This window comes from Nerophis lumbriciformis, linkage group LG12 (genome assembly GCF_033978685.3).
Source record: "Nerophis lumbriciformis linkage group LG12, RoL_Nlum_v2.1, whole genome shotgun sequence".
NCBI classification, from domain to species: domain Eukaryota; kingdom Metazoa; phylum Chordata; class Actinopteri; order Syngnathiformes; family Syngnathidae; genus Nerophis; species Nerophis lumbriciformis.
Window position 1 is genome coordinate 35,568,809 of NC_084559.2, and position 23,009 is coordinate 35,591,817.

General features: G+C 39.5%; 1 protein-coding gene across 1 annotated transcript in view; it reads right to left on the reverse strand.

Annotated features, from left to right (window-relative positions):
- Positions 1 to 22,160, reverse strand: part of thbs4a (thrombospondin 4a) — a 46,136-nt gene extending 23,976 nt beyond the window's left edge. The window contains exons 1-11 of the mRNA XM_061986489.2: positions 21,965 to 22,160; positions 9,641 to 9,838; positions 9,327 to 9,574; positions 9,156 to 9,258; positions 6,106 to 6,197; positions 3,735 to 3,786; positions 1,105 to 1,286; positions 907 to 1,044; positions 761 to 841; positions 538 to 690; positions 284 to 388 (exon numbers count right to left, since the gene is read on the reverse strand). Of these exons, the coding sequence (XP_061842473.1) occupies positions 284 to 388; positions 538 to 690; positions 761 to 841; positions 907 to 1,044; positions 1,105 to 1,286; positions 3,735 to 3,786; positions 6,106 to 6,197; positions 9,156 to 9,258; positions 9,327 to 9,574; positions 9,641 to 9,838; positions 21,965 to 22,043 (1,431 nt within the window). The 5' untranslated portion in view covers positions 22,044 to 22,160. The remainder of the gene's footprint in view (positions 1 to 283; positions 389 to 537; positions 691 to 760; positions 842 to 906; positions 1,045 to 1,104; positions 1,287 to 3,734; positions 3,787 to 6,105; positions 6,198 to 9,155; positions 9,259 to 9,326; positions 9,575 to 9,640; positions 9,839 to 21,964) is intronic.
- Positions 22,161 to 23,009: the final 849 nt, after the last annotated feature.

A 23,009-nucleotide genomic window follows, 5' to 3' on the forward strand; every position in this document is an offset into this window, starting at 1 on the left:
CATCCGACTGTTCCCACCCCCACGTCCCTTTAACAATGCTAAACTGTAAACTATGGTCAACCTGCACTTCAATGCAGTTTCTATGCTGCTGGACAAAGCAAAATCTCGTTGACATGTATGACTTTAGTGTTATTATGACATTGACAATAAAGGAATTGATTGATTGAAGAAAAAAAAATATAAAAATGGTTTAATTTAAATAAATTAAAATAAAATTCTGCTTGGGGCCCCAGTTTAGCTGGGAGCGGCCCTGGGTAGGTATGAAATAGGAGACAGAACTAACCTTATTACAGTTGTTATCCTTGCACTCAAGAGTACTGTCAGGATATGCATCGATGTCTGTGTCTTTTCCACACTTGTAGCCATTGCCTGCCCAGCCAACGCCACACTAAAACACACACACACACACACACACACACACACACACACACACACACACACACAAAGACGAAAGACGGCATGGACCTAGCATCAGTCCTTCCTTATAAAAGATTTAAGAAAGGGCCGTAAAAAGACACGATTCAATGCAGTCCTCACCACACAGCTGATGCTGCCGTCCATCTGCACGACACACTCGGCGTTGGCGTCACATGGGTTAGGCTGGCCATTAGGACACAGCCTGCTCCCCTGGCAGCCGCTCACCTGGTCCCCCGTGAAGCCATTTTTACAGTCCCCACAGCGGAAGGAGCCCTAGAGAGGAGAGTGCGTCTGGTTACCTGCCCTATGGTCCCATATGGTGTGGCTTGTTTTTCACTCTCACTATAGTGTTGTAGCAGTGCGAGTTGGGGGTGCAGCCTCCGATCTCAGGTGGATTCAGGCACTCGTCTATATCCTCACACACCTCAAAGAGCAACCACAGTCATCTTTTCTGCATCATTGACATTCTTCACATGTGGATGTGAATACCTGTTTGTCTGACTGAGCAAAGGATATTCCCATGCCGTTTATCTCCGGTCCTCTGTAGCCCAGAGGACATCTGCCACACCGGAACCCAGGTGCAGTGTTCTCACACCTCACACCGGGGAAACATGGGTCAAACTGGCACTGAGTGGCGACAAAGGTATCAGTCACTGCACACTTTGCAGATGTTGCATAACGCCGTACCTCGTCTATGTCGTCACAGTGCACACCATCGCCCGTGTAGCCGTCAGGACAGGGGGCACACTGGTAGCCCCCCGATGCAGACGGCAGACACATGTCCTGTCGGAAACACGTCCCAGGTGGGCAAGAAGGAGACCCGGTGTGGCCCACAGGTGGACCTGGATTGGTTGGATTTCCACTGAGACCTGCATGCAAGTAGAGGTCAAATTCCAAACAGGCTCGTTGGAGCATGCCTGCAGAAACCTTGCTTTGTGCGCTCAGACTGTCTTCGGTACCGGTACCAAAATGTATTTCGATACTTTTTCAAATAAAAGGGACCACAAAAAATGTTTATTATTAAATCTTATGTCTTCACATTTATCGTTTGTTTTTTTTTGTCAAAATGCGTTCATTCTGCCTCTGATGTCTTTACACCGAGTCTGCTTGTAAGTACTTTGTACGTGTATGTTGCCAACATAAACATTAAACATATGTTTCTTTTTGCAATCAAATAATTATTTTGCTATAAAATAAGATTCTAGGCAAACCACTCTTTTAGTAGTAAGTAAGCAATCAAAGGCTTCTAATTTGGCTGCTGACATATGCAGTAACATATTGTGTCATTTCTCATTGTATTGTTTTGTCAAAATTATGAGGGACAAGCGGTAGAAAATTGATTATAAATCAACTTGTTCATTTACTGTTAATATCTTCTTATTTTCTGTTTTAACATGTTTTATCTACACTTCTGTTAAAATGTAATAATCACTTATTCTTCTGTTGTTTGGATGCTTTACATTAGTTTTAGGTGATACTACACATTTTGATATCAATCCAATACCAAGTAGTTACAGGATCATACATTGGTCATAGTTAAAGTTCTCCTGTGTCCAGGGACATATTTCCTGAGTTTATAAACTATAAAAAAAGAAAAGATTTTGGGATAATGAAAAATATTGATGTAATCATTGTAGTATCGACTCGATACGGCTCTTGTACTTAGTAGTATCGTTACAGACAATGTATGTATTTGTTTACATTAAGGAGCGCTAGCTTGTTGTTAGCGGTTAGCTATTGTATCCTACTATGGTGTGTAGTGAAACATGTTTAGCTATTCCTCGTCCTGCAGGGATGATATTTGCAAGAAACGTACTTTATTTGTCCCAATGGAGGCGAGGATTAGTGATTTAGAAGTAGCTAAAACACTGCCGACTGTGGACGGATGTTAGCCGCTAGCTAGCTAGGTTTTAAAGCACATGTTGACGCTTCAGTGTTTATAGCTTCACATTTATCGTTAGTTTTTTAGCCAAAATGCGTTCATTCTGCCTCTCATGTCTTCACACCGTGTCTGCTTGTAAGTACTGTGTACGTGTGTGTTGCCAAACATGTGCCTCTGCTCTAGCAATGTCACGACGGCGCGCAGTAATGTCCTTAAATAAAAAAACTAAAATAGTACTGGTTTCAGAGGCAGTATAGTATCGTTTATGATTCATTAATACCGCGGTACTTTATTAGTACTGGCATACCGTACAACCCTACTTGACTCAGATGAATTGTGCTCTGTGATACATTTGTACATATCATTTTTCTTTAAAATTAGTTAATGTTGCGCCACTCATGTTTTGTTGTGCCACCGATTTTGACTCTAAATATTGAAATATTGTGCAAACGTTTATTCATTTCAGCAATTGAACATCAAATGTGTAACTAATAGTGTGATATGAACTGATTACATACAAAATAAAATATGTCAAGCCTTTTTCTGTTTTAATTTTGATGATCGTGGCTTACAGTTTTCGAAAACCCACATTTTTTTCCTGATTTTTAATTTGAAGTTTTCATAAGCTGTAAGTAATGATTGTCACGGCCCAGGCGCACCCCAGTGCGCATTCATCTGTGCCAGGCACGCGCCACTCCGGCTGCAGCAGGCGACTGCATTCAATCGGCTCAATCAGCCATCTACACACTTGTCGCTGATGAGCTTCCGTGCCTTATTAAGCCAGTGCAAACCTGCGTTCCAGGCCAGAACGTAGCGATCTGTTCCAGTACAGTAAGCCGACTCATCAAGCTCTATGCACACACTCTCTCTGTGTTTTCTCCCCCTCCTGTGTTCATTTGTCTCGTGCTCCCTTGTCGTCGTCCAGCAGCCTTTCTCCGTTTCCGCGTCACGAGCTGTGTGTCTCGTCTCCCCGTATTCCTTTTGGTTCCCTGGCTGCCGCTTGGATCTCGACCTCCCGCCTGTACACGGACTTTGACGCCTCGTCCGTGCCCTTGACCTCACGCCTGCCCACATACTTCCGAGCCTGCCTTGCCCCCTCTGGGATTCCCGCACCTCGCTTAACACTACCGGTAACACACTACAGCTAATCTCACACACCACACACATTTTGGATTATTTCCCACACTCCTATTGTAATATATAATAAATATAAAGTTAACGACGTCCCCACTGTATGTGCCGTCTTCTTCCCCTGTACACATGTAACAATAATCATCAAAATTATATCAAAAGAAAGCTTGAAATAACTTGAGTTGCATGTTATGAGTCTATGTAATGTATTAGTTTAACCTTGTAAATCTAATTGCTGGAATAAACATACCCTTGCACAATATACATTTTTATTTATTTTTCACATGTGTATTGTGCCACTTACCACATGCAAGACACTCTGCGATGGTGTTTCTCAGAAAATTGGTCTCTTTAATCTGGAACACAAAAATAAATCATACTTTTTGTTGATAAGTAGATAAAAAACAAGTAAAATTTGAAGAAAATAAAAAAAATAAAAGGAGATGTGGATGTGTGAAGCCAAATTGTTATTTTGTGGTGAGCCATCAGATCAAAGTTTGGCTCCATGCCACGCCCACATCCTATGGCGCAGTTTATCATCGCCCATCTGTCGAGTATCTTTCATTTCAACCGCGTCTCTTGGAGGAGGTCGTTAAAGTATAACCCCTGTTTTGAGCCTAAAAATGGCCGACCTTCTGTTTATTTTCAAAAATGGGTTCTTGAAACTTTTACGTGTGTCCTCATGTTAGACGTCTCCGTCGATATTTGTGATGATACGTGAATCTGAGAGCAGGGTGTAATTTTTTCTAAATCTGAGTCAATTTTTAAAATGTTGTGTTCAGGCTCCCAAAAATATAATTAAAAAAAAAATTGTTGAGTTTTCAAGCACGTTAAGGGCTTCATGAATGCAATCAAAGTGGGAGGATAATAATAAAGTCATTTCAATTAGACCTTTGCAGCTAATATATATATAATAAACTTTTTAAATAAAACCTAAACATTTTTCAAAGTTTAGCCATCAGCCTTTTTGTGGACTTTTATGACCTTTCAGGTCATTTGTTTCCCTTTTCTCGGCCATAACTTTGTTGTGTTACTCCAATTACAAAGGGCATATTCAATTTTAATATTTTATTTCAAATGATTTCATACAGCCAGGACGCAAGAAAAAGTCCTTAGGGAATTAAATAGTTTATAAAAAAAAGTATATATATATATACATACTTTTTTTTGGCTCGGATCCTAAGTGAAAATAGCGAACATTTTATTTTATTTTAACCCAGAGGTGTCAAAGTTGTTTTCACTGAGGGCCACCTCACAGTTATGTTTGGCCCCAAAGGGCCTCTTCTAACATTGAATACTATTATTACACAACATGTTTATGCATTTTATCAGTTGATTTTTTTAAAACTAAAATGTAAAATAAAATACGGTAAGTTGCAATAATTTCACCTCAAAATTTAGTGTATATTACTGTAAATGGAAGAACAGTACTGCTGTTTTTATTGTAAAAAAAAGGCAGCTCGGTTGCCAGAATTTTACTGTACATTTGTTTTTTTACTGTAAATAAAAAAAATGCACTTTTACAGTAAAATGTTGGCACCTGAGCTGCTAGTTTGTTGTTGTTTTTTTTACCGCAAATCAACAACTGTAGATTTGTCGGTGTATTACTGTAAATGCCAAAACGGCACTGCAGTTTTACAGTAAAAAAAAGCACTGTTTTTTTCATAAGGGAAACATGCTGTAAAAACCACAGTAAATTTCACAATTTTACCATGAAATCTATTGCTACTTTTACATTGCACAATTTGATACATAACTTGCTTTGAAATCATAATTATTAGTTTTTATTTATATTTAAAAAATGGTTTGAATGTTTGATAATATATTTTTGCATAATTAGACAATATTTAAGTTACCGTAATTTGCGATTACATGGAGTCATTTTTTTTTCCTCCCAAAATAGAAAGAAATAATACAATTAGTAAAAAAAAGTTACAGTACTTTTTCGATACATATTATTTCCAGGCTTTCGAGGGCCAAATAAAATGAAGTGGCAGGCCACATCTGGCCCCTGGGCCTTGAGTTTGACACTTGTGTTCTAACCCTTTAAATGCCCATTTGACCTAATCATGTCAGTTTATTTTATTTTGAAAAAAAATGCTTAAAATGAGTCATCATTCATAGATAGTCCCATCTAATTCAAAACAGTAAATATGACAAATTGTACAATTCTTCTCCAAAATTAAAACCCTGAAATTAGAAACAGCAAAAATTAATCAGATTTGTTTTAATACTAATCTTATGTATATATTCACCGCTGTAAACGCATCCTTTTAACATTTACTGTATGGATGATAACTCATTTTATCCACATTTTTCAAAATAAGAAAAACTGACATATCGGATGGGCATTCAAAGGGTTAAAATAAAAGTAGAAAAAATATGAATCCAAATATGTTCATACATTTTTTTCACACTTTTTCGTCCTCTGTTAATAAATGTGGAGGTTTCACAATGCCTTAAAAAAACAAATTGTTCCAGCGACTCAGCATGTTGGTTTTTATGACAAGATGTTGCTTTTCTTGCATAAGTTTCCTCCAAAGTAATCACACTCCTCACCTTAAATACCAAGTCAACACACATGAACTTAAAGGGTGTTTACATATTTCTATACCCACACATTCTGCGTATGTTTCATACGATACATTCCAAGCCAGGCATACGCAACAAGTTACCTGCTCGTTGAGCAGCGCCTTCATCTCAGCCACCATGACCCTTAACTCCTGCATGGTGGTCTGCTCCTGAGCGCCCCTGCCTGCCTGGAAACCTGAGAACATGACACGAAGAACGCCATGACACGAAGAAGGCCATGACACCATGTATCTTTTCGCCTGACTACATACAGTGTAGGGTTGTCCTTAGGGATGTCCGATAATGTTTTTTTTGCCGATATCCGATATTCCGATATTGTCCAACTCTTTAATTACCGATACCGATATCAACCGATATATACAGTCGTGGAATTAACACATTGTTATGCCTAATTTGGACAACCAGGTATGGTGAAGATAAGGTACTTTTAAAAAAAATTAAGAAAGTAAAACAATATAAAAACAATTACATAGAAACTAGTAATTAATGAAAATTAGTAAAATTAACTGTTAAAGGTTAGTACTATTAGTGGACCAGCAGCACGCACAATCATGTGTGTTTACGGACTGTATCCCTGCAGACTGTATTGATATATATTGATATATAATGTAGGAACCAGAATATTAATAACAGAAAGAAACAACCTTTTTGTGTGAATGAGTGTTAATGGGGGAGGGAGTTTTTTTTAGGTTGGTGCACTAATTGTAAGTGTATCTTGTGTTTTTTTGTTGATTTAATAAAAAAAATAAAAAAACATTTTTTTTTTAAAAACCGATACCGATTATAAAAAAAACAACCATATGATAATTTCCGATATTACATTTTAACGCATTTATTGGCCGATAATATCGGCAGGCCGATATTATCAGACATCTCTAGTTGTCCTGGTACCAATATTTTGGTACCGGTACCAAAATGTATTTCGATACTTTTCTAAATAAAGGGGGACAACAACAAAATTGCATTATTGACTTTATTTTAACAAAAAATCTTAGGGTACATTAAACATATGTTTCTTATTGCAATTTTGTCCTTAAATAAAACAGTGAACATACTAAACAACTTGTCTTTTAGTAGTAAATAGGCAAACAAAGGCTCCTAATTAGTCTGCTGACGTATGCAGTAACATATTGTGTCATTTTCCATTCTATTATTTTGTCAACATTATTAGGGACAAGCTGTCCTAGTGTGCTGTTAAAATGTAACAATCACTTATTCTTCTGTTGTTTGATACTTTACATTTGTTTTGGATACCACAAATGTAGGTATCGATCCGATACCAAGTAGTTACAGGATCATACATTGGTCATATTCAACGTCCTCATGTGTCCAGGGACACACTTCCTGAGTTTATAAACATAATATACTTTTTTTTTTAAAGGAAAAAAGATTTTTTGACGATAAAAAATATCGATGTAAACATAGAAGTATCGACAAGATACACTCTTGTACTTGGTATCATTACAGTGGATGTCAGGTGTAGATCCACCCATGGCGTTTGTTTACATTCAGGCGCGCTAGCTTTTGTTAGCTGTGAGCTATTGTATCCTCCTATGTGTGTAGTGAAGCATGTTTAGCTATTCCTCGTCCTGCAGGGATGATACTTGTGAGAAACTTACTTTATTTGTCGCCATGGAGGCGAGGATTAGTTTACTTGTTTACTTCCAACTCAGTCAGTTGTCATTTGTTTAACTTTTTTACTAGTGGGATTACTCAAGGTTCCGTTTTAGGTCCTCTCTTTTTCATCATTTGGGCTTTTCAACTGGTGGCCTGCGAATTCACTTCAAACAAAACTTGGGAGACACTTTAGAGGCAAAACACCAGAGTGCTGTCGTAGAGATGATCTTTGACTAGCTTTATTGCAGAAGGTCCTCAAAAACCGCAAAGCGCTCCTGTAAATCTGACGAAATAAATAGACCAAAAATCACGTTCCACCTTGTGTACAAAATAACAGTCAGACATTAAACTTTTCTCCACAAAACTGAAAAAGTGGCTGAAGGAAAATCAGAAGTGTGAGAACCAGAACTGGGTGTAGTATGCACAGAAGGGCCAATTATTTTTAATGTATTTTTATTTTGTACATGTCTTAATTTGTATGTGTTTTTCACTTTTCTCAACTTTTTCTTTAAAAGCCTAACCAGGGACGAGGGTTGCAAATTAGTCTGTGGCTAGAAATCTTGTATTTTGTGTCACGTGCGGGGGTCGCAGCTCACTGCGAGGTTTGTTCTCCCGGGATGCAAAACTGACAATTCCGGACGAAAGCGTGAAGGTAGGACTTGATTTATTCTTCATAAATCATCCAACTACCAAAATACAGGCAAAACAACAAAAGAAAAGCGTGCCGATCGCACAACTTAGCACAGGGATCAGGAATCAAGAACAGGAATAAACAAATCTTACTTGACATTAGCGTGAAGCAAACAATGAAGCCAGGACGAGTGACCGGAAAAGGCAGGCTTAAATAGAGTCTCTGATGAGCAACAGGTGAGCGTCCCGAACGCAAGAGGCAGGTGAAAATCATAAGTAACCATGGTGACTAAACTCAGGAGGTGCACAAACAGGAACTAAAGGAGTCCAAAACAAACACAAAACATGATCCGGACCACGGATCAAGACCCTTTGCCATCGGTTACCTATGGGTAGCAATGTGTAATTGTACTGTCCCTGTCAAATAAACAAATAAATAATACTAATAATGAAAGGAGAAGTACGGCCCCCAGATGCTTTGCTTTCCCCGTTATTTTTTCATGACATTATGAAAAAAATCATGTTTGCCGTAAAAACAGGGTGATTGACCTGCTCAGTGGCTTTGTGCTTAGAGTGTCCACCCTGAGGTTATAGTCATACCAAAGACTATAAAAATGGGACCCATTACCTCCCTGCTTGGCACTCAGCATCAAGGGTTAGAATTGGGGGTTAAATCACCAAAATGATTCTCGAGCGTGGCCACCGCTGCTGCTCACTGCTCCCCTCAACTCCAAGGGGGTGGAACAAGGGGATGGGTCGAACGCAGAGTAATTTCACCACTCCTAGTGTGCGTGTGACTATCCGCGGTACTTTATTGACACAATACCGTTAGAACATCATTAAAAAATCAATTTCAAGTCAGAAGTATTTCAGATTTTGTTCTCACTCAACAACTGCAGAGGTTCAGTCTGATCTAGGCTGCAGTCCTGCAGCGTTGCCACATTGTCGATGGTGTCGTCGATCACCAGCTTCATGTCGGTCATTTTACCCTAAAAAAGATTAAAAGACATAAGCCAATGTGGGTTTTTTTCCTACAATGTATCCATGTAGCCCCCACCTGCCCGCTTGACTTAAGAGTCCGAAGCGCCACCGAGTTGGACCCGGGCGGCAGAGACCCGAAGGCGGCCGGGAGGTCCTCCAAGGTGTGCGCCAGCCTGCAGTCCACGTAGACGTTGAGACGAGGCGGGCCGCGATTCAGACCGCTGGCATGCAGCATCACGTGGTGGTCCCTGCCGTCGGCCAGGGAGGCGTGGTTGAAACTGGTGGTGGCGAATCTACCGTCGGCCTTCTGGTACCTCAGGGTGACTTGACACGGACAAGACGTTGAAACACCAGCAGCTGGAAATCGAGTACCGTAAACGTGCGACTCACTCTTGCTCAACTTGGCCTGCACGTTGAGTTCCAAGTACTTGCTGTTCTCCCTGGGATTAAAGACGCTGTAGAGCGAGGTGGGGGCCTTGTGTGTGAGACGGAAGGAGGACAGCAGGAAAGCCTCGTTTCGCCCTTTGTTCTTCAAGCTTCCTTGCAGCAAGTCTGGCAGGCAGTCGGACGACGTCAGAAGGTCGTAAACTAGCGCGGGGGAAAAGCAACGAGACCATACCTGTCTTTTAGTATCCCATTCTAATCTTGAATACCTCACAAGAGAAGCGAATGAAGAACTGTTCCATATTTACCGTATTTTCTGGACTATAAGGCGCACTTAAAATCTTTTTTTTTCTCAAAACTCGACAGTGCGCCTTATAACCCGGTGCGCCTAATGTACGGAATAATTCTGGTTTTGCTTACCGACCTCGAAGCAATTTTATTTGGTACGTGGTGTAATGATAAGTGTGACCAGTAGATGGCAGTCAAACATAAGAGATATGTGTAGACTAGAGATGTCCAATAATGGCTTTTTTGCCGATATCCGATATTCCGATATTGTCCAATTCTTTATTACCGATTCCGATATCAACCGATACCGATATATACAGTCGTGGAATTAACACATTATAATGCCTAATTTTTTTGTGATTCCCCGCTGGATGCATTAAACAATGTAACAAGGTTTTCCAAAATAAATCAACTCAAGTTATGGAAAAAAAAATGCCAACATGGCACTCTCATGAAGTCACAAAGTGCATTATTTTTTTTAACATGCCTCAAAACAGCAGCTTGGAATTTGGGACATGCTCTCCCTGAGAGAGCATGATTAGGTTGAGGTGGGCGGGGTTGGGGGGCGGGGTTGAGGTGGGGGGGTTGAGGGTAACGGGGGGTGTATATTGTAGCGTCCCGGAAGAGTTAGTGCTGCAAGGGGTTCTGGGTATTTGTACTGTTGTGTTCATGTTGTGTTACGGTGCGGATGTTCTCCCGAAATGTGTTTGTCATTCTTGTTTGGTGTGGGTTCCCAGTGTGGCGCATATTTGTAACAGTGTTAAAGTTGTTTATACGGCCACCCTCAGTGTGACCTGTATGGCTGTTGACCAAGTATGAAAGGCATTCACTTGTGTGTGTGAAAAGCCGTAGATATTATGTGACTGGGCCGGCACGCAAAGGAAGTAACTTTAAGGTTTATTGGTGCTCTGTACTTCTCCCTACGTCCGTGTACACAGCGGCGTTTTAAAAAGTTGTAAATTGTACTTTTTGAAACCGATACCGATCATTTTTAAACCGATACCGATAATTTCCGATATTACATTTTAAAGCATTTATCGGCCGATAATATCGGACTGCCGATATTATCGGACATCCCTAGTGTAGACTGCACTATGATGGCAATATGACTCAAGTAAACAACACCAACAATTTATATGTTCCATTGAAAATATAGAACATTACACGCGACGCTCAAAAATCTATCAAAATGTTTTAGTACGACTTTGGTAAGCTATGAAGCCGCACCGCTTGAAGGATTGTCGGCGCATTAAACATACGAGTATTATTATGGTGTGTGTATAAGATAAGACATATTATCTGGCGTTTTGTTTCGCAATATTATGCAAAAGCAACGTTTCTTACCTTCTGGTACCTGCTGATCTGTATTTGGGATCTGCATAAATCCTGAAAAATTGCACGCGTGCGCCTTTGTAGTCCATGCCGAGACCGTAGTCGATAAGCTTCTTTTTCTCTGTCTTCTTGTTATGGGAGATTCATCCTCCGCTGTTGCCATTTCTAATATAAAGTAGTGTAATGATTCCCTGGCGCGGCCACCGCTGCTGCTCACTGCTCCCCTCGCCTCCCAGGGGGTGATCAAGGGTGATGGGTCTAATGCAGAGAATAATTTCGCCACACCTAGTGTGTGTGTGACAATCATGGGTACTTTAACTTAAAGTTCTTACATATATCTGTCAGTAAACTCGCCATTACACATGGCGCTCAAAAATCTATCAAAATGTTTTAGTGCGACTTTTGTAAGCTATGAAGCCACACCGCTTGTTGTGCTTCAACATGCCAGTATTATTACAAAACGTACCGGTGTAGTGAGTTTACATTATTCACCCAAGGAACTTTAGTTATTAGAGTTTTGGTCGGACGTTTTTTCACGGGACACATTTCCGGTGTTGTTGTTTCCAGATGTGGAGATGCTGCTGCGTTATTGATTTAAGTAAAGTCTGAATGTCATTAAAACAGTTAGCTCCATCTTTTGACACTTCTTCCACTCCCATCCTTGCACGCTACACCGCTACAACAAAGATAACGGGGAGAAGACGCTGTCGAAGGCGAGCCACGTAAATAAGACCGCCCACAAAACGCCGCATCCGGAAGCGACTGTCAGAAAGCGACATGAAGATGATCTGTAAAACATAATCTATGCAACATTTTGACCAAACAACCACCATTACATGTTATGTAGACCACAAAGAAGTGTTTTCCATTTAGAAAATAATTATAATAATATGACTCCTTTAATGCGCCCTATAATTCGGTGCATATTTTTTATGAAATAAGATCAAAAAATGACCATTAATCGGCAGTGAGCCTTATAACCCGGTGCGCCCTATGGTCCGGAAAATACGGTAATCACTTTAAAATAATAAACGCTTGTCTTTTATGACTTAAAAATGTTACAAAGTCGGTTCCTTGTGTTAAAAATCATCAAATCATAAGGTTTGGGCATTTTGGCGTGAGCTTGAACATAGTTTTGGATGCCTCTGTTTGCGGGGTTTTGCAGTCTGGCAACGTTGTGATGTCACAGCGAGGCGGATGTACTTATATAGGCATTAAGTAAAGCAATCAGTCAGAGGGGGAGGAGCTTGCATCAGGCTGTGAGATTAATAAGGCTGTAACTCGTCGGGAACGAGCTACAGTGGAACCCCGATTTACAAAACAATCTTTTGTGAAATTTTTTAATTATAAACTTTTAGATCGAGCCAAATATGCCTGTGTGTGCGAACGACTCCCTGCGGGTATACTTTTAAGAGTCATATATTTTTTTACTTTAACCTATTTTACTAGCATACTAATGTTATTAAGCTAGTTTTTGAGCTAATCTATAGCTCAGTGAAAATATTTTTGTTACTTCACATATGCTTACTGTTAGCATATGTTAACAATTAGCATTTTTACATGTTAACGTTAGGATGCTAGTTTTTGTTTTTTTTAGTTAATTTTGCAGGTATACACCTCAGAGGTAAATATTTAGTTTTTTCCCCACATGTTAACTGTTATGTCAACTGCATAAGGTAGCATGTTGCCTTTTTTACTTCAGTTTGCAGAGCTAAAAAACATCTAAGACGTCAACATTTCGTAACTTGACTCTGTCTTGCTAACATGCTAATGGTAATACACTAGTTTTTGAGCTAATTTTAGAGGTATAAAGCTCAGTCAAATATTTGTGTTATTTCACTCATGCTAACTGTTTGCATCTTATGTTGTTTTGTTTTTTTTAGCAAATGTTAAAGGCTCAGAGTCAAATGTTATTTTTTCTGTTAGCATTCTATCATGTTAATGTTAACATGCTAGCTTTTTAGTTAATTTTGTAGGTATACCTAATGCCCTAATGCCCACTCTCTACATGCTAATGTTAGCATGCTAGCTTTTTTTTTTTTTACTTATTTTGCAGAAATACATCTAAGAGTCATATTTTCCTACATGACTCTATTTTACTAGCATGCCAATGTTAATATGCTTTCTTTAGATCTAATATATTTCTCAGTCTTTTTTTTTTACATCACGCATGCTAATTTATAGCATGCTAGCTTTTTAAATATTTTTACAGTTACACATCAGAGTCAAATATTTTCTTAATTCCCACATGTTAACTCTTTGCATGTTTTAGAGCTAATATGTTGCTTAGTAAAAAAAAATGTACATCGTGTATGCTAACTGATAGCATGCTAGCTTTTTAGTTAATTTTGCAGGTACACCTTTGAGTCAAATATTTTGTTAAATCCCGTATGTCAACTCTTATCATGTTAAAGTTAGCATACTAGCTGTTTTGGCTCCTTCTGGAATACATTTAAGAATCATATATTTTGTCACATGACTCTATTTTACTAGCAGTTTAATGTTAACATGCTAGCTTTTGAGCTAATATATATATAGCTCAGTCAAAGATTTTTCTATTTCCCATATATTAAATATTAACATGTTATCATGTTAACATTAGAATGCTATTTTGTTTTTTTTTTAGCTAATTTTGCAGGTATACACCTATCAGTCAGTTATTTTGTTATCGTATGTTAACTGTTAGCATATTAAAGTTAGAATGCTAGCTTTCTTAGCTCATTTTACAGGTATGCTAAGAGTCAAACATGTTGGTACTTGCTAGCATCCTAATGTTAATATCAAATGACATCAAACTTTATTTATATAGCACTTTTCATACACAGGCAAGTGGCAAACAAAACATGGCATTCACTAGATTTTGGGCACATGTTACAGGCATACAGCTCAGTCAAATGTTTTGTTACTTCACGCGAGCTGACTGTTTGTATTTAATGGTGAGCATGCTAACTTTTTAACACATTTTGCAGGTCTGTACTTTTGTGTTAAATATTTTTGTTATTTCAAGCTTGCTAATAATAGCATTTTATCTTTTTTCTTTTTTTTTTGCTCATATTACAGATACACTGTCAAGACGTGGACTATGGTGTGTTTGTTTTCCCGAGATGCAAGTAAAGCTGAACTGGACATGGCGTGAAGGTAAATACATATTTATTGTTAACGCTCAAAAAAGGAATCAAACAAAAGGCGCGCACAAGGGCGGAAGTACAAAAAAACTTGGCTATGAAAACAAAAGACTAGCACAAAGGCAATTAACTAAGAACACGAAACAAAAACACTTACTGTGGCATGGCATGAAGCATAAATAACAAGGGTGGACATGAATATCATGGGTAGCATGGATGAATAGATAGTTAATGTTACCAGGCCGACTGCCTGGCAACAACAAGCTTAAATACTGGTGACATGATTAGTGAAAACAGGTGCGTGACTCAAAAGGAGAAAACGTCAGACTGGTGCGTGACATGAGGATGTGAACCAGGTGAAACTAATGGTTACTATGGTGACAAAGCAAGGGAGTGAAGACAAGAACTAAAAGTGTCCAAAAACCAAGTAAAACATAACTAAACTAAACATGATCACAGACATGACATAAACCAAGGGTGTCAAACTCATTTTAGATCAAGGGCCACATGGAGAAAAATCTACTCCCAAGTGGGCCGGACTGGTAAAATCACGGCACGATAACTTACAAATTGTCATGTCTGTGTGATCATGTTTTTGTTTTGGTCATGTTCGTTTTGGGTTTTGGACTTTTTGTGCACTTTTGTTTTGTCACCATAGCAACCATTAGTTTTCACCTGTCACGTCACGCACCTGTTTCACGTTTTGAGTCACGCACCTGCTTTCACTAATCATGTCCATAGTATTTAAGTTCATTCTTTTCAGTTTGTCGTTCTGACGACCACCACATTTATGCTTCTGTACACTCTTCATCCTCTAAGCTCCTGCTTCATGTCCCATGCCAAAGTAAGTTTTTGTTCCATGTTTATAGTCTTTTTGTTTTTCATAGTTTGTTCTCCGCCATTGTGCGCGCCTTTTGTTTACTTCCTTGTTTTGTATTTATAGTCTCTAAATAAAAAAAATGTATCTTCATTCCCGTCTCACCCGAGCCAACTTTCCGTTGCATCCCGGAAAAGCAAACACCCAAGACCAAGTCTTGACAGTAGGTCGTCAGCAGACCCGCTTTTCCGCACGAGAGTTGGACAGTTTGGACGAGGCAACGTGGGAGGTCCTCCGCGCCATGGAAGCCGAGACACTTCGCTATACCCCCATGGAGCGCAAGGATCTCATTTGGGGTCCTGGCGGCAAACTGGTGCCGCCTGACGCGCCACGCCGAGCTTCGCCGGTTGACTCACCACGCCAAGCCACGCCTGCCACGATGACGACGCGCCTGCCTCCTCGTCGGCTACGGATATGGCCGCTACCTGGTCGCCCGCCACGCCAAGTGCGCCCACCTCCCAGTAGGCCACGAATGTGGCCAATCCCTGGGCGCCCGCCTCGCCTGCTGCAGCGGCGTTCCACTCGCCGCCGCCACTTGACTTTGCCTCGGTGGATTCGGGGCCACTTGGGCTGGCGACCCACCGCCATGTCCCCCTCCCGCCCTCCCATGACTCTTGTTAATTTTTTTTTCTGTTTGGACATCTGGTATCTGTCCTTAAGGGAGGGGCTCTGTCATGTCTGTGTGATCATGTTTTTGTTTTGGTCATGTTCGTTTTGGGTTTTGGACTTTTTGTGCACTTTTGTTTTGTCACCATAGCAACCATTAGTTTTCACCTGTCACGTCACGCACCTGTTTCATGTTTTGAGTCACACACCTGCTTTCACTAATCATGTCCATAGTATTTAAGTTCATTCTTTTCAGTTTGTTGTTCTGACGACCACCACATTTATGCTTCTGTACACTCTTCATCCTCTAAGCTCCTGCTTTATGTCCCATGCCAAAGTAAGTTTTTGTTCCATGTTTATAGTCTTTTTGTTTTTCATAGTTTGTTCTCCGCCATTGTGCGCGCCTTTTGTTTACTTCCTTGTTTTGTATTTATAGTCTCTAAATAAAAAAAATGTATCTTCATTCCCGTCTCGCCCGAGCCAACTTTCCGTTGCATCCCGGAAAAGCAAACACCCAAGACCAAGTCTTGACACAAATAAAGACAACTTCAGATTGTTTACTTTGTTTAAAAATATAACAAGCACATTCTGAAAATGTACAAATCCTAATGTTGTTGGGTTTTTTTTTACACTTACATGTTGCGGTCTTTATTTGTCGTTATTTATACTTTCTGAATAAATTATGTGACAGTATTCTTCGGTGTTCATTTTCTATCCATCAAGATAAAAAAATAATATCAAAATCAAATTACAGGATGTTATTTATGTAGTTTGCTCATTTTCCTCGACTGGTGCACTAACATCATGTGGTTAATTATTTTTTTACATATGTAACATCAAAGATACAAAGAATTGCTATTGTGACATCTAGTGGACACAATTAGAACGGCAGTTTCTTTCATTCAAAAATTTCGGCTTATTTTTATATTTTCATCGCGCGGGCCTAACGTTTGACACCCCTGCTATACACCTAAGAGTCATATATTTTGGTATATGACGCTAGCTGGCTAGTGTGCTAATTGCTATTTGTAACTATGATTCCTTTGCTTGCTGAGATCCAAATAAATGGTGATATAGGTGATTTTTTTTCTCTCTATGTGCAAATGAGTGAGTGACTTTATGATGTGTGACAGGGTGTCCATATGTGACCAAAGTAAACATGTGAGGGGACTGATTGTGTTTATACCCTGCTGTCTTTTATAGAGTGACGGACTGAAGTTGCCGAAAGGAACCGCAGCAGCAGCCAATTCTTTCCACTGAAACCAACCCACTCGTTTCCCATTTGTGTGCAGCGAGCAGAACTGAAGAATAACATGAAGTGACGGGAAATTGATGTGGAAAAAAACGGTGTGCTGTTTCCAGGCAAATCGGGTTTTTGCATATTTTCAGATGCCAGGTAGAGAGCTGCTTTACAAATTTGGGACAAAACGGTTACTTTCAACCTGCAAGCCTGTAAAGCAACAAGAATAAGACGCGAGTCAGGCGTAGTCGCGTAGACCTGTGCCAAGGCTGACTGATCCTATTTTGGATCCATACCAAACGCACTTTTGTCATTCAGATTCATGCATTATTCACGACTGTGTAAGAGGCATATTTTTAGGAAAGTTGGATCCTCAGAAAAAACGTAATGGGTGCTTATTTGGCTTACAAAGTTATGACATGTTTGCACAATTCCATGCCTCAAAGGGCGTGAAAGTGGAGATGTTGCACTGCAGGCCCTAAACACAGAAGGGCCCCTGGGCTTTTGTAAAGTTGTGATTTTTTTTTTCTATCATTTAAATATGTAAGTCATAAAAAATAACGTCAAAAAGTCTTCATTGTGCATAATATAACGTCATTAAAGCTCATCTTTAAGCATCCACACACAGCACCAGCGTTTTGAAAGAAAGATCCCGAGATAAAAGAAAGTTAAAAAATATAATAAATCTATCTGTGGCAGCAAAGGAAAAAGTTATGTGCAAGTTTTACTTTTGCATCTTGTTGCCCATATCTGTAGTGCATTCAAGGACTCTAGATTAAAGTTAGAACAAGAGGCGCCACTAGGTTTTAAAGACTGGGAGAGGCTTAACTTAACCCCCACGAGATGTACTAATATTAATATAATCATCATAATTATTACTATGAATATATGTGAATAAGATAATATTTACTTTACACTCTGAAGTAAAAGAAAACAGGATGGATGTATCATCATATTTAGGTGAATAATGACAGGTGAAGGTTATTTCATTAAATAATTAGTTATTATATATATATTTATATATATCATATGAAGGGAATAAGCGGTAGAAAATGGATGGATGGATATATTAAATGATAAATGATAAATGGGTTAAAATAAATGATAAATGGGTTGTACTTGTATAGCGCTTTTCTACCTTCAAGGTACTCAAAGCGCTTTGACACTACTTCCACATTTACCCATTCACACACACATTCACACACTGATGGAGGGAGCTGCCATGCAAGGCGCTAACCAGCACCCATCAGGAGCAAGGGTGAAGTGTCTTGCTCAGGACACAACGGACATGACGAGGTTGGTACTAGGTGGGCATTGAACCAGGGACCCTCGGGTCACGCACGGCCACTCTTCCACTGCGCCACGCCGTCCCTTATAAATGATAAATGGGTTAAAATAAATGATAAATGGGTTATACTTGTATAGCGCTTTTCTACCTTCAAGGTACCGTACTCAAAGCACTTTGACAGTATTTCCACATTCACCCATTCACACACTGATGGCGGGAGCTGCCATGCAAGGCGCTAACCAGCAGCCATCAGGAGCAAGGGTGAAGTGTCTTGCCCAAGGACATAACGGACGTGACTAGGATGGTAGAAGGTGGGGATTGAACCCCAGTAACCAGCAACCCTCTGATTGCTGGCACGGCCACTCTACCAACTTCGCCATGTATATATATATACATACAAATATACAGTACAGGCCGAAAGTTTGGACACACCTTCTCATTCAATGCGTTGTCTTTATTTTTATGACTATTTACATTGTAGATTGTCACTGAAGGCATCAAAACTATGAATGAACACATGTGGAGTTATGTACTTAACAAAAAAGGTGAAATAACTGAAAACATGTTTTATATTCGAGTTTCTTCAAAATAGCCACCCTTTGCTTTGATTACTGCTTAGCACACTCTTGGCATTCTCTCGATGAGCTTCAAGCACACCTGTGAAGTGAAAACCATTTCAGGTGACTACCTCTTGAAGCTCATCGAGAGAATGCCAAGAGTGTGCGAAAAAGTAATCAGAGCAAAGGGTGGCTACTTTGAAGAAACTACAATATAAAACATGATTTCAGTTATTTCACCTTTTTTTGTAAAGTACATACAGTAACTCCACATGTGTTCATTCATAGTTTTGATGCCTTCAGTGACAATCTACAATGTAAATAGTCATGAAAATAAAGAAAACGCATTGAATGAGAAGGTGTGTCCAAACTTTTGGCCTGTACTGTATGTATATACAGTGGGGCAAACAAGTATTTAGTCAGCCACGATTGTGCAAGTTCTCCCACTTAAAATGATGACAGAGGTCTGTAATTTTCATCATAGGTACACTTCAACTGTGAGAGACAGAATGTGAAAAAAAAATCCAGGAATTCACATTGTAGGAATTTTAAATAATTTATTTGTAAATTATGGTGGAAAATAAGTATTTGGTCACTTCAAACAAGGAAGATCTCTGGCTCTCACAGACCTGTAACTTCTTCTTTAAGAAGCTCTTCTGTCCTCCACTCGTTACCTGTATTAATGGCACCTGTTTGAACTCGTTATCTGTATAAAAGACACCTGTCCACAGCCTCAAACAGTCAGACTCCAAACTCCACTATGGCCAAGACCAAAGAGCTGTCGAAGGACACCAGGAAAATAATTGTAGACCTGCACCAGACTGTGAAGAGTGAATCTACAATAGGCAAGCAGCTTGGTGTGAAAAAATCAACTGTGGGAGCAATTATCAGAAAATGGAAGACATACAAGACCACTGATAATCTCCCTCGATCTGGGGCTCCACGCAAGATCTCATCCCGTGGGGTCAAAATGATCATGAGAACGGTGAGCAAGAATCCCAGAACCACACAGGGGGACCTGGTGAATGACCTGCAGAGAGCTGGGACCAAAGTAACAAAGGTTACCATCAGTAACACACTACGCCGACAGGGAATCAAATCCTGCGGTGCCAGACGTGTCCCCCTGCTTAAGCCAGTGCATGTCCAGGCCCGTCTGAAGTTTGCCAGAGAGCACATGGATGATACAGCAGAGGATTGGGAGAATGTCATGTGGTCAGATGAAACCAAAATAGAACTTTTTGGTACAAACTCAACTCGTCGTGTTTGGAGGAAGAAGAATACTGAGTTGCATCCCAAGAACACCATACCTACTGTGAAGCATGGGGGTGGAAACATCATGTTTTGGGGCTGTTTTTCTGCTAAGGGGACAGGCCGACTGATCCGTGTTAAGGAAAGAATGAACGGGGCCATGTATCGTGAGATTTTGAGCCAAAACCTCCTTCCATCAGAGAGAGCATTGAAGATGAAACGTGGCTGGGTCTTCCAGCATGACAATGATCCCAAACACACCGCCCGGGCAACGAAGGAGTGGCTCCGTAAGAAGCATTTGAAAGTCCTGGAGTGGCCTAGCCAGTCTCCAGACCTCAACCCCATAGAAAATCTGTGGAGGGAGTTGAAAGTCCGTGTTGCCCGGCGACAGCCCCAAAACATCACTGCTCTCGAGAAGATCTGCATGGAGGAATGGGCCAAAATACCAGCTACTGTGTGTGCAAACCTGGTAAAGACCTATAGTAATCATTTGACCTCTGTTATTGCCAACAAAGGTTATATTACAAAGTATTGAGTAGAATTTTTGTTATTGACCAAATACTTATTTTCCACCATAATTTACAAATAAATTCTTTAAAAATCCTACAATGTGAATTCCTGGATTTTTTTTTCACATTCTGTCTCTCACAGTTGAAGTGTATCTATGATGAAAATGACAGACCTCTGTCATCATTTTAAGTGGCAGAACTTGCACAATTGGTGGCTGAGTAAATACTTTTTTGCCCCACTGTATATATATATATATATATATATATATATATATATATATATATATATATATATATATACCGGTGTGTGTGTGTGTGTGTGTGTATATATATATATATATATATATATATATATATATATATTATATATATATATATATATATACACACACTGAATTAGGAATCTTACCCTTGATTTTGATTGTATTCAATAATTATATCTAACCTACTTAGTTTTACAGGATAAACCTTGTCAAATGATATGAAAGCATGTGTTAATCACAAATATTATTATCAAGGCTTAGAATTATATCAAGGGTTAATCAAATAAATAATAATCTAAATTAAAGTGCAAATAAAAATACAGCTTCACCAATTCAGTCATATTTTTTGCGCTAAAGAAACATCTCTATGACTTTAACTCCAGACTTCCTCTGTTTGTCTGACATTGTAATTACTGCCTCAAGTGGCGTAAAAGTGAATTACAACTGAGTACGGCTGCGGCCCGTACGGACCACAGCTGTGATACAGATATGTTTTGGCGGTCCTATGGTTAAGAAACTTTATCCTCGATATCTTCTTAGCTGCCCCTGGCTCTAAACATAATTTTATTCAAGTCTGGATATGTAAATACCATGTTTTAAAGTTAAAAAAATAAATACAGATTTTCACATTTGTTTTAAAAAGCTTGTTTCAACCAAAACCACGTAAAAATTAGTTTTTAGTGCATGTAAACATACCAAGTGTGTTTGTATTGGGTGAGATAAAGGGCCCTTGTGTATAGGGATCCAGAATTTGATGCTGCCCACCTGACTGTGAATATTTTCAGGGCATTGAATCCATCATAACTTAACTGTTGAAATGCAAAATCCTAACAAACATTTGTGTCTTTGGCCCTATAAGATCACCGTTTAAACAGCACTCATTCCTACTGTCACTAATCAAGCATCACAAAATGTGCAGGGTTGATTATCCATGGAGTTTTCAAATGCAAAACAACAAATTCTCGCAGTAAAAATGTCATTTTCCACCAGCACTCACCCTTGCCCTGGGCTTCAGCAGTGATCAGCAGCTGTTGCAGCACCAGAGACAGAGCCAAGGCTCCAGGCCACACACCCATCGTCACGACTTCAGTGTGGGACGCACCTCGGAAGAAGATCTCCTCTTGGAAGCGACAAGTTCTAACCGCCTGTGACGGACGGAGAAGGCCGAGCGTCCAGATGTAAGAGGCGAAATCACAGCAGAGGTGAGCTGGCTATTTGGCCCACAGGCACAGCTTTTAAAAGCAAAGGGGCGTGTCCTAAGTCCAATGTTGCAAAAGTGCCAGTGACTACATAGTAGTGCACTTAAATTGCTACAATTATTAAAGAAAATGTCAGCATATTTTACCCTGAGTGCATCTCATTCCTCATGAGTTGTTTATGTATTTTGGCCTGTTGTGTACGGCAGAGGTGTCCAAAGTGCAGCTGGCAGTACATTTTTAACGACCCACGGCATATTCTAATATTACTATAAACATAAAAAAGTGGGGGAAAAACGTCATTGCTCAAAAAACAGTAATGAATCGAAATCAGTGTTGTTATGAATGATTGACCTATTTAAGGCTCAAATTAATAAATATTCCACTTTGAAATGTTTGTTTGGGGAAAATATTACATATTTTGTGTCCATCCATCCATCCTGTACCGCTTGTCCCTTTCAGGGTCGCGGGGGTTGCCGGAGCCCATCTCAGTTGCCTTCGGGCAGAAGGCAGATTGAACTCAGGACCTTCGTATTGTGAGGCACATGCACTAACCCTAGTCCACCGTGCTGCCTACATATTTTGTGTGTTTGACATTAAGAAAAATTATAACAAAAAGGGCATAAAACAAACAACTAAAAAAACCCTATGAAAAAACCCTATGAAAAATTATAAAAACCTATTGTAATCAAATAAATTGATGTAGAGATTTAAGCGTTGAAAGTAAAAAAAATAGAATCATGTATGACTTATTTTTAACACTTGGATCACTGAGAATTTTTGTGTGTTTTTTTTTTAACTGTCTTTGCTCAGAAACTAATAATGAATCAAAATCAACAATGTTAT